This window comes from Podarcis muralis, chromosome 17, assembly GCF_964188315.1.
Source record: "Podarcis muralis chromosome 17, rPodMur119.hap1.1, whole genome shotgun sequence".
NCBI classification, from domain to species: domain Eukaryota; kingdom Metazoa; phylum Chordata; class Lepidosauria; order Squamata; family Lacertidae; genus Podarcis; species Podarcis muralis.
The window spans coordinates 26492789-26504816 of record NC_135671.1 but is presented as its reverse complement, the minus strand read 5'-3'; the positions used below and the strand labels follow the sequence as shown (position 1 = coordinate 26504816).

The following is a 12028-nucleotide window of genomic DNA, read 5'->3' as shown; positions in this document are numbered from 1 at the left end:
GTTGAACTCCACCATCCCCAACCACTGACCATATTTGCTGTGATTAATGGAAGGTGGAGTTCAACATCTAGAGAGGTCCCCTATCCTTGTTTTAAGAAGAGGTCAGAGCATCCAACAGCTTAACAAATATTGGAATTCACAGCTAGCACAAAACCCATCTCCAGTTCTTCCCAGAATATTGTGTGTGTGTGTGTGTGTGTGTGTGTGTGTGAGAGAGAGAGAGAGAGAGAGAGAGAGAGAGAGAGAGAGAGAGAGAGAGACTGTCTCCAGACTGAGCTACACAGATTTTGGGAACACTGAGGAGATTTCTGTTCATCTAGCTCTAAACCACAGAACTAGAGCTATAAGGCAATAGTGCTAGGCTGCTGGGATTCAGGGCTAGGGCCCTGAGTCACTAACCTACCCTATACTTAGAAGCATAGAAATAGAAGGACCCAGGGAAACATCTACTCCAACCCCCTAGAATGCAGGAATATGCAGCTGCCCCATACAGGGATCGAACCTGCAACCTTGGCATTATCGGCACCACACTCTAACCAACTGAACTAAATTGTGCTACTGCTACTGGGGAGGGAAAGCGATTTCAATTATTTATCTCCCTTCCCTGCAATTCCTCACTTGCCCCCCCCCCCCCAAGTTCTTTTCTCGAACACTCCATTTTTGAATATACTATTCCAAGCAATGTGCAATGTGTGAGCAGCAACTTGCAGACGCACACACAAGGCTAAACCAGGAACAGGTGCCATGTTGAAAAAGGACTCAAGAGGTTTAATAAAATAAAATAAAAATTCACATGGAATGCGAAAGAGTGCACAGCCTATTTTTACAGTGTGCAGTAGGAGGCTAAAAGGGATTTGCAGGTGTTAAGGTAATTGTAGGTATTACGCTAACTGGACGGCAGAATAGGTTAAAAAGGTGAGCAGAGGACAAGGAGGCACGAAATTCATTTCCTTAATTCCAGCCATACACAATTCATGGAGACCAAACTAATTTAAATGCAAATCTCTGAGAAAACTACAATTAATAACAGAAGTTTAATTCAGTTTTCGGCAGCGGTTTTTGAGATTTCTGCAGCACTGAGTTTTACCTGCTTATTCAGTCTTTTTAAAAACAACAACACCAATAACAACAACAACACAATATTAAAAACTGAAATTTTAAAAGGAGTTATATCAAATGTGATTCGCCTTCAGAACTATATCTCACAGTTTATTGCTGAGAAATAGGCCTTAAAATTATGACACATGCAGTATTAATTTTTACCTACTTTATTTAACCAGCATGAAAGTTTCAGAAGTGTAACCCCATAAGAATATAGTAAGCGGGGTGGGGTGGGGTGTTGAACCATTCACAGGATTTTTTGCCACCTTTTACAATTGGAGTCAGAATGCTGAAAATATTGATCAAAACCAGCATTTAAAATGCAACATCAGCTAAAGTGCCATCCTCTTCCTGCCAAATCTATTTAATGATCAAGTTCAATGGGACTTACTCTGTTGTGCATATAGAACAACAGCCCTCATATCATTGGGCCATCTTTCTAATATATCTCATTTTTAAAGCCTGCTTAGTTCAAGACTTTTGCCACTCCTGTCAGTGGCGTAGCGTGGGGGGTGCAGGGGGGGCCGGCCGCACCGGGTGCAACATCTGGGGTTAGGGCAAATCCACAGGTTAGGGGGCGCAAATCCACGGGTTAGGGGGCGCAAATCCACGGGATAGGGGGCGCCTTGCCCCGGGTGCTGACAACCCACGCTACGCCACTGACTCCTGTTAATACTAACAAAATTCAAAATTCTTATTGCTGGTTATAGGATAATCTTCTCCAGAGCATTTTACTCTAAATGTTCCTGACTAGCAAAAGAGTGCCAACATTTATATGCTACACTCCCAAACAGATTCAACCACATTCTCGATGGGACCGAAGACTGACAGAAAGGAACTAAAATATTGAGACGGTGAAGGCAACATCTGAAGCCCACTGATCCCATGACATGGTGATGATAAGCCATGTCATGTTCATATCAAAGCTACTTGGTCCAGTATACCTGAAGAAATGTCTCTACCCCCATCATTCTGCCCAGACGCTGAGGTCAAGCTCCAAGAGCTTTCTGGTGGTTCCCTCACTGTGAGAAGTGAGGCTACAGGGCAGAGGGCCTTCTCGGTGGTGGCACCCGCCCTGTGGAACGCCCTCCCATCAGATGTCAAGGAAATAAACAACTATCTGGCTTTTAGAAGACATCTGAAGGCAGTCCTGTTTAGGGAAGCTTTTAACAACTGATGTTTTAATGTGTTTTTAATCTTATGTTGGAATGTTTGTTGTTTTATAGTGTTTTTAATATTCTGTTGGAGGCCGCCCAGAGTGGCTGGGCAAACCCAGACAAATGGGTGGGGTATGAATAATAAATTATTATTACTGAAGAACAGTTGCAACACAGTGTTGCATCCCTCTAATAAAGTATTTGCATTGCTCACTTTGGCCATGAAAGAAATTTAAAGTAAATGATGACGGAAGAATCAGAATGAAGGCATGTGCCAGTAGAACTGCTCCATTGTGAATTCCTAATTCTGGAAGGTCTGCATTTCCTAGAGGATAAGACAATGTGCTAGAGCCGGTCCCGAAAGGTCTGCTGCTGCACTGCATCCTGCAGAGGAGATTCACTAGGGTGATATTTTTAAACAGCTTGACGTTATCTTGAAGATACTTCATAGGCGGCATTATATAACACGTGGCCTTCAAAAAAGGAAGACAGAAGGTTTTCTGTGACCCGACAGATATTGGGGATTTGATTCCCCTTCCTGTCCCAGGTTTGCACCAGCGTGAATTAAACCAAATCAGAATCTAATCCTTGGTTACAGAAATACAGGCCATTAAACCATCAGACTTCACTCTCCAAACCAGTTACTCACACAAGCGCATTGCCACTGGTCACAACACAAGATTAAACCGAAATAACACTGCAGCTTGATGGACACACACACTGGATTATATTTTTAAGGAACTTCCCCTCCTATAATGAAGGGGTGGCCGAGGCGGCAGGGCTCTTTGCCACCAAACAGATTTAATCTTTGCCCTGTACAAAAAAAACAAAACAAAAAACAAACCCAACAAAATACCAAAACAAACCAGTTTGGCAATATCCAACTCGAGGGTCAAAATACCCCCAGGCAAAAAACCCCAAACATCTCATTCACTGGCATTTTAAAGACTAAAGTTTAATATAGATCTACTTCCATTCATGATGTCGAAAACGTGATGGAAGGAAAGGCTGGTTTTCCGTTGATGAGACGGGGAAAGGCGCGGAGGGAGCGGAGGGGACGCGCGCACGGTTAGGGACACCGTGTGATGGAGCAGCGAGGGGTGGGGGGGAATCAAAGCTCAGTAACTACATCACTGCAAGGTCACTGGAGGAGGATTTTTACATAATCCGAGTCCCGGCCGGATAGTCCACTGGAAGGGTATGGAAATAGTTCAACTGGCCAGCCCTCCTCCTCCACAGCAGCCGCTTGCACGTTGCAAGCTCCGCCAGCCTCCGGTGCCCCCTCCTTCCCCCCACCCCCAGCCACGTCCCAGAAAGGCTGCAGGAGCAGCAGCAGCGCGGCGGATAAAAGCAGCCACAAATCCTCGCCGGGCTCTGCAGCGGCTGAGCTGCTCCAATGCGGGGGAAGCGCGGAGATGGAGGGCGGGAGGAGAGAGAAGCGCAAGATCCCGCGTCTGCGGCGAGCCAGTTGTGGGCGCCCAGCACGGAACGAGGCCGGGCAGAGAAATAAAGCGGGGGGGAGGGGGAAACCGGGTGTCTGATCCCCCGTCCCCCTAGAAAGCACAATGCGGTACCCATCGCGCCCCCTGCATTGGCCAGACCTGGTCCGGCCAAGCGCCCCTCCGCCGGGACCCTTTCCAGCTTCTGCTGCAGTCACACAGAGCAGGTGCGCTATTTAGTGCAAAAACACCACTTAATTGGGAAGACCTGGCAATGGCACAGGGCCAAGCAGGGAGCCTCGTCGATCTCGGATGTGTTCCCCCACCCCACCCTCTCCCCTCCTCGCTTTTTTTGCTCCGGGTTAAGCCTCCAGAGGAGCGCCAGAGAGGTTTCCAGTCCATATGTGTGTGTATGCGCACGCAAATGCGCTTTGGGAAGGGTGCCAAACTGGGTCTTTAACCTGGGTGGAATAAAGCCTAGTTTCGCCCCCTGCCCCCCACCCTCTCCGGCTCGCTTCCCAGCTGCCCCCGGTCCTCCCGATTGCCCAGCGCCCCCTCCCTAACGCAGCGCCCCCTGGAGGCCTCGGCCGGCGCCTCGCTCCCTCCCGCGCGCGCCCGGAGGTTCCTAACTCGGAGGGTTAGACCCGCGCTTTCCGCTGCCCCCGCGCGCCTCCCTCCTTGCCCGGGGCTCCTCGGCCTCCTCTGCGCGCGCCCCCGGCCCCCTCACCTGAGTGGCTTTGTGGAACTGCTTCTTCAAGCCGGCCACAGACATGGCTGCAGGAGACGCGCTTTCCGCGGGAGGATGCTGAGGACGAGCCGGAGGGGCTGCGGGACGCTTCCCGGGGGAGCTGGGCTTCGCTTCCTTCTCCCTCCCTGGCCGGCCGCGCTCGCTGCCTCTCTCGCCCCTCCTGCCCGAATGGGGGCTCGCGGATGCCGGCGATGGTGCAGAAACAGCCTGACGTCAAATGGAGGCAAGCCGGCCTCTTAAAGGGAAAGCTCTGCGCTTCCCTCTTTGCGCTCTCTCGAGAAGGGAGCGGCGCGCTCCGGTTCTCTCCAGCGTGTGGACGCTCCTGGCCTGCGCCCGCTTGCTCCGAATTAAGCGCCGGTCACCGGTGCCAGCGAGCCTCGTAGCCCCACGATGTATACCATTTCGCCAGTGAAAATAGGGATGTCCAATTCCATAACAATAGCAACAACAAAACAACAACAACAACAATTTTATTATTTATACCCCACCCATCTAACTGGATTGGCCCAGCCACTCTTGCGGGTTCCAACATATACACAGACATAATAAAACATGTCAGCTTCTTCATGAATGGCTCCACATAATATGAGAGACCTCCAGTCCTCCTCCCCCTTGCTTGTTGCATGTGTGACAGCATACCCTCCAACATTTCTCCGATGAAAATAGGGATGTCCTATTCCATAATAAGGTTTTCCCAGTAGTGATGTATGGAAGTGAAAGCTGGACCATAAAGAAGGCTGATCGGCGAAGAATTGATGCTTTTGAATTATGGTGCTGGAGGAGACTCTTGAGAGTCCCATGGACTGCAAGAAGATCAAACCCATCCATTCTGAAGGAAATCAGCCCTGAGTGCTCACTGGAAGGACAGATCCTGAAGCTGAGGCTCCAAGACTTTGGCCACCTCATGAGAAGAGAAGACTCCCTGGAAAAGACCCTGATGTTGGGAAAGATGGAGGGCACAAGGAGAAGAGGACGACAGAGGACGAGATGGTTGGACAGTGTTCTTGAAGCTACCAGCATGAGTTTGACCTAACTGCGGGAGGCAGCGGAAGACAGGAGTGCCTGGCGTGCTCTGGTCCATGGGGTCACAAAGAGTCAGACACGACTAAACGACTAAACAACAACAACCTTTGTCACCTGACCTAAAGTTACAACAGTTTAGAGTAACAGGTAACGGGTAACCATTAACCCATTTAGGAGCTTAGAGCCCCTTAGAAAAACTACTATGGAAAAACCCCAATGTTACCAATACACATTTAACCATTTTCCATTTTAAACTTTCATTAATACACATACATCTTCCATTTCTGTGTCAATTAAATCAATTATACTCTGTGCTTCCCCCCCCCCCCAGTCGGAACTTGTTGGAACTCAGTTCCGACACCTCTTGGGTGGGCACCATTGCCATTAAAAGAGAACAAGAACTTTACAAAAGTTAAGCACCTTTTATCTTATCCTTGGAATCAATTGTGAAATGACCGCAAACATAGAGAAGTCACGATCCTTTTCACATTTTGTATAATGCAAAATTTTACTATGAAGTAAGTCTTGCTGTGTTTTGTGGGTCTTAGGGGTAAGATATATTTTGGGGCTGTTGTGTGTGTTGAAGCCTTGTAGTAACATATTGAATTAACACAGGATCTGGGCACGCATACAGAGAGGACTGAATGTTTTTCTATGATGAGGACATTTATTAAGTTATCTTCTTTCACAAAGGGGTTTCTTTCAGCTATAAAGAATAGTTGATATGCAACAAACAGGGAAGATTCATTTCAGAAATAAATATATATGGGTTTCTCTGGAGTTATTTTATTGAGTGCAGTAAAGTCACGTAAACTTTAACACTGAATTTTCATCCCCCCCACACAAGATAATACTGCACAGAAATAAATAACAATGCTCTGAACACAGAGACACACAAAATCCATTTATACAAGCAAAGCCTCTGAAGGATTCACCTTCCAAAAAAACAAAGTAGTTCATGGTTCTGTATATATTTATAGCTTTAATCTTCAGTCATAGTGGGTTGCTGACAGTTGAACAGTCGAAATGGGCTCTCTTTGTGGAGGCTAATAAAAAATATAATTCGAAATGATAGGAGTGTGCTCTTGTTTCAGCCGATATATTTTGAGCCACTTGCATCTGGTTTTGAGAGTAAACAGGAATCATCAATACTCCAGCAGCCTTGAAACAACACTTGCGCAAAGCTAGCAAATGACAGCAAAACCCGATAAATGTTTACTCATGAGTAACCCCCTCTGAGGTCAATCAGCTTTACTCCCAGACAGGGGTGCCAACTTGGAGACCCGACTGTGGGTGCCCAGCATGCCACTCCACAACATCATCGTAGCTGAGGTGTGAATTCGATGATTATGATGAACGCCGAACACAAATGTCTAATATTTTGTAGCTCACACAGAAAGAGTTGTCTCCAGCCATGAACGATGCGACCTTCAAGCCACGGCAAGTGAAGGTCCCATAGCCAACATGTGAAGTCATTGCTCACCCAATAAATTACTCCCATGACAGTGGAAATCATTGTGTGGCCTGGATATAAGTTGAATGGTTACTCGCTTTGCTCAGTGCAATTTCTCTTGCATTATTCTCCCATGTAACTGGCAGAGGACCGTTTTGTCTTCATTTGCATGTCTAGTAGCAACAGGTGCCAAGCCACTGGGATGAGCAGGTGTTAATGCTTTCAAGCCTTCGATTCCCAGGAGGCTGGGACACTGCAGAGGTAAGCAGACTTTGTGCTTGACGAAATCTGTGCAGTTCTTCCTTGGCTTTTCGCACATTGTCCCTCCTCTCCAGTCTCGGAGCCTTCCAAGGCAGAGAAGGGCAACACAGCAGGGATGCATTTCTGACAGCCACCGTAGTTGCCTAAATCAGGGACAGGGTATCTCGCCCTGCTTTGCATCCTTCTTGAGTGTCTTTGCCTGGGCGCAAGGCATTTTGAACTCTGATAATGCCCTCTGCTGCCAACAAAGGTCCGTATAGTAAAAGCTATGGTTTTCCCAGTAGTGATGTATGGAAGTGAGAGCTGGACCATAAAGAAGGCTGATCGCCGAAGAATTGATACTTTTGAACTATGGTGCTGGAGGAGACTCTTGAGAGTCCCATGGACTGCAAGAAGATGAAACCTATCCATTCTTAAGGAAATCAGCCCTGAGTGCTCACTGGAAGGACAGATCGTAAAGCTGAGGATCCAATATTTTGGCCACCTTATGAGAAGAGAAGACTCTCTGGAAAAGTCCATGATGTTGGGAAAGATGGAGGGCACAAGGAGAAGGGGACGACAGAGGACGAGATGGTTGGACAGTGTTCTCGAAGCTACCAGCATGAGTTTAACCAAACTGCGGGAGGCAGTGGAAGACAGGAGTGCCTGGCGTGCTCTGGTCCATGGGGTCACGAAGAGTCGGACACGACTAAATGACTAAACAACAACAACAATGCCCTCTGCTTGCCTGCATGGAGGACAGAGAGGGATGTGTGTGGAAACACACATGGAGAGGTACTCTAAACTATGGAGAGGTACCCAAACATGGCCAAGGAGCACCGGCTTCCCCATAGCTCCAGGACATTCCCCACTCATTTCCTGCTTGCATTTTTTGTTCCTTATTTCCCACAGCTCCTGCACTGTCCCTTCCTTAAAGCATCCTCTATATAAACTCCTTGTCGTTTCCATGCTGCTTCATTACTCAGCCCCTGCTCTCGAGCACTGCAGATGGCACCTCTGTTGCTAATTTCTAAAATGAGCAGCATCACGTACTTGTAAACTCTGAGCTCTATATTCTGATTTGATCAGGATGCCTTTGCAAAGCGACAGGTGGCTGTGGTTACCTGGTAGAAGAAGATTACCCCAATGCCCTGCTCTTTTTTATCAGCTTTTCCCCAGCTTAGCCTGAGATTTGCATACACAACATCCAGGACAGTAAACTATATCCCCCATGATCGGAGGGAATGTACCTGTGAGGACCACATGCTGGGACACAGCAGGAGAAAGGCTTGGTTTTATGATGCCCTTCTTGCGTTCTTGCTAACAGATTGCGGTTGAATCCTGACAAGATAGAAGTACTGTTTTGGGGGGGGGCAGGTGTGGAGGACTGCCTGGTCCTGAATGGGATAACTGTGCCCCTGAAGGACCAGATGCACAGCCTGGGATTCATTTTGGACTCACAGCTGTCCATGGAGGTGCAGATTAATTCAGTATCCAGGGCGGCTGTCTACAAGCTCCACCTGGTACGCAGGATGAGACCGTAGCTGCCCGCGGACTGTCTCGCCAGAGTGGTGCATGCTCTGGTTATCTCCGGCTTGAACTACTGCCATGCGCTCTACATGGGGCTACCTTTGAAGGTGACCCAGAAACTACAACTAATCCAGAATGCGGCAGCTAGACTGTTGACTGGGAGTGGCCGCCGAGACCACATAACACCGGTCCTGAAAGATGTACATTGGCTCCCAGTACATTTCCAAGCACAATTCAAAGTGTTGGTGCTGAGCTTTAAAACCCTAAACGGCCTGGGCCCAGTAGACCTGAAGAAGCGTCTCCACCCCCATCGTTCAGCCCGGACCTTGAGATCCAGCTCCAAGAGCCTTCTGGCAGTTCCCTCACTGCAAGAAGCCAAGTTACAGGGAACCAGGCAGAGGGCCTTCTCGGTGGTGGCACCTGCCCTGTGGAACGCCCTCCCATCAGATGTCAAAGAGGAAAAACAACTACCAGACTTTTAGAAGACATCTGAAGGCAGCCCTGTTTAGGGAAGTTTTTAATGTTTGGCAGACTATTGTATTTTAATATTTTGTTGGAAGCCACCCAGAGTGGCTGGGGAAACCCAGCCAGATGGGCATGGTATAAATAATAAATTATTATTATTATTATTATTATTATTATTATTATTATTATTATTATTATACCAGAGGCTTGTGGCCTGCCACTGGGAACAGGACACAGAGGTAGTCTAAACTTGCACAGATCCAACATTGCCAGTTTTCAGTTCTAATAGTCTTAAAGTGGAGCCCTGCCAGATTCCCACTTATCTTTTGCTCTCCGGCCTCCAGCATATTGCACAGAGAATAACACGAGGAGAGCTCAGTCTTTGATGGGGTTGTGCCATAACCTGCCAACGAGCCACACTCAAACTGCAACTGTAGATTGCTGCAGACTCCTCTGCACAGTCCCTGGGAGCTGATACCTGTTGCTGGGATGTTTTTCTTCACCACCTGCTTTCTCTGAGAAACATAAGAACCAAAACTAAGCACAAGAAACAAGAACAGTATTTCACAGGATGCTGCAGCAAATAATAAAAAAAAGTGCTCCCTAAAAAAAGCGTTGTCAAAAGCTGTGGGTTGCTGAATATCAGTCCTGCTCAGATATATTTACAAAACCAAAAATAATCCATTATACATGAGAACACAGTTCTAGCCTCCTAATCACTAGTCACTTGCAAATCCGTTCCTTTCTAATTATTTTAAGCACACTCCGCATTCAATTTCCTCTCAAAGATTGATATATCTTATTATGAAACTAATTTGTTTCGTAATGATTTCAGGCTTCCAGATCTTTGCTTCTGCCTCTAGTCAATTCCGCACTCTGCATGCATGCTGTGCAGCTGCTCTCAGCACATTAATTGCATCCCTCCTTGCATGCGTGCACGCACAGCCATGCGCCTCCTCCTGCAGCTGCAAGAATTGCCCAATGTGGCATGACTGTATTTGCAGGGGGGAACAGCAATGCGCACTGGCATTGCTGGGGAGTTAGGAGCTGGCAAGAGGTGGAAATGTTGGAATGATCCGATCTCTGTGCATAGTTTTCAGTGTTCTGCCTGGAGAAAGTGCCAGAATTCTTCAAGAAGTAAGGCCAGCTATGCACATCTCCCCTCCTGTATGATTTAGACAACAAGGAGAGCATTCAACAGTCTGGACCTCTGAGGTTGTAAATGTGGGACAGCTGTGTAACTCGTCCACAGTGGGGCAGTAGCATGTCCTCTCTGTAAGAAACCATATTTGAAATCTAAAAATTATTGTTCAGGTTCAATTATTCCAATCTTAGGTAAAATGCTTGGAGCGTGTCACCCAACTCTGCATTTACTCTAATGAAGCTAATCATCTTGGATGCAGCTAATTTGGGACAGAAGCCTTCGTAAACAGCTCGTACCAGGAGACAGATGGGGGGGGGGGGATGCGACTCTGAACCTCTCAGCATCTTTCAGTACCATCAACATAGGATGGATCTACACACGGGGATGGGGGGTAAGCGCTATAAGTAAGTCAGAAATCAAATTGTTATAACAGAAGAAAAAAACACTACATAAAAAATCGCATAGAATTTTTTTGCTCTCCGGTGCCATCTGGTGTTGCATGTTTATAATGCAATCAAAGTGTTGTTTTTTTGACTTAATGTAGCTGAGTCCTATAGTTTCCTTCTGGGTCCTCTTTCAAGGGTGGGTTTAGGAAGAACCCTGCTGAGGTCCTTTGGGGTCATTATGGATTCTAGAAGATGGGGATGAAAAACTAATGCACGGACTTCAGCTCCTGGGTGCAAGAGGTTGTATCTTCTCCCCAATGCTCTTTACCACAGATGAAACCACTAGACAAAGTCCTACAGAGATTTGGGCTAATGTGTTACCAGCGCGCTGTGCATAAATAGCTCTATTGCTCTTTAGTGATTCAGATTTGGAGTCTGAACGAAATAGATTTACGTGTCCTTTTTTTCTAGCTCCCCATTTCACTTACGACCAAACGTGCCAAGGAAGCCCTGCTCTGCTTTCTTTTGTCCTGAGCTTTCTGTGTTCAGCTTTCTTTTTTCATTTGATCTGCTGTTGCTTCAGCTTTTGAGATGATTGTTCTTGCTGCCTTATGCTGCTGCTTTCTTAACTGTTTTTATTACTTGGAAATATAATTTTATTGTTAGAATGTTGTTGTTTTTTAAAACAACAACAACCACCTTGGGCTGTAATCCATTCTGGGATATATATGATTCCTATGCTCCGTAGGTATTATTCTATTCTATTCTATTCTATTCTATTCTATTCTATTCTATTCTATTCTATTCTATTCTATTCTATTCTATTCTATATTAACAGACTCCAGTCTGGCCACTGGCCACTGGCTCAAGTGAAGCTTGATTTATTTGACAAGGCCTATTCAAAGATAACTGACTTCCAGAGTGTTTTCCCTCGTGGTTCTATGGGTTTATTTTTCGCCCTGAGGTTTATTGTATGACTACAAGTGCAGAAGGTCTTTGGAGGGCTCATCTGGAGAGAGAAATCGCCTTTTATTCTCCTCGGCTCTGAAGCAGTAACTAATATACCTTCCGGCCTTTTCTGTTGTGAGGAGAATTGTCCAAGAAGCATGTTTGATGATTATTATTATTTTGCTTCGCCTGCGTCTCAGGGTCCAGGGGGCATCATGCTGTTTCAAGGAGGGACAAGCATCTGATTATTATCCAGATACAGTAAGCAACATTGTTGGGAAAATTGACTTTTTGGATCCCGGCTGATTTAGCTGTTTGCTGTCTTATCTCACTAGGCTCACTAATGCAGTTTGAAATGTTCTGTCAGCCTTGGTTTAGCCACCGATATGAGGCA

The 12028-nt window shown here is 46.7% G+C and overlaps 1 protein-coding gene across 8 annotated transcripts in view; it reads right to left on the bottom strand.

Annotated features, from left to right (window-relative positions):
* LOC114587885 (endophilin-A1) overlaps positions 1-12028 on the bottom strand; it is a 277955-nt gene that overhangs the window by 84951 nt on the left and 180976 nt on the right. Inside the window, exon 1 of one of the 8 annotated variants that reach the window (XM_028712502.2) lies at positions 4425-4681. The exons of the other annotated variants lie outside the window; for them this stretch is intronic. Coding sequence (XP_028568335.1) covers positions 4425-4469 — 45 coding nt within the window. The 5' untranslated portion in view covers positions 4470-4681. Of the gene's footprint in view, positions 1-4424; positions 4682-12028 lie in introns of those variants that run through there. 8 annotated transcript variants of the gene reach the window in all.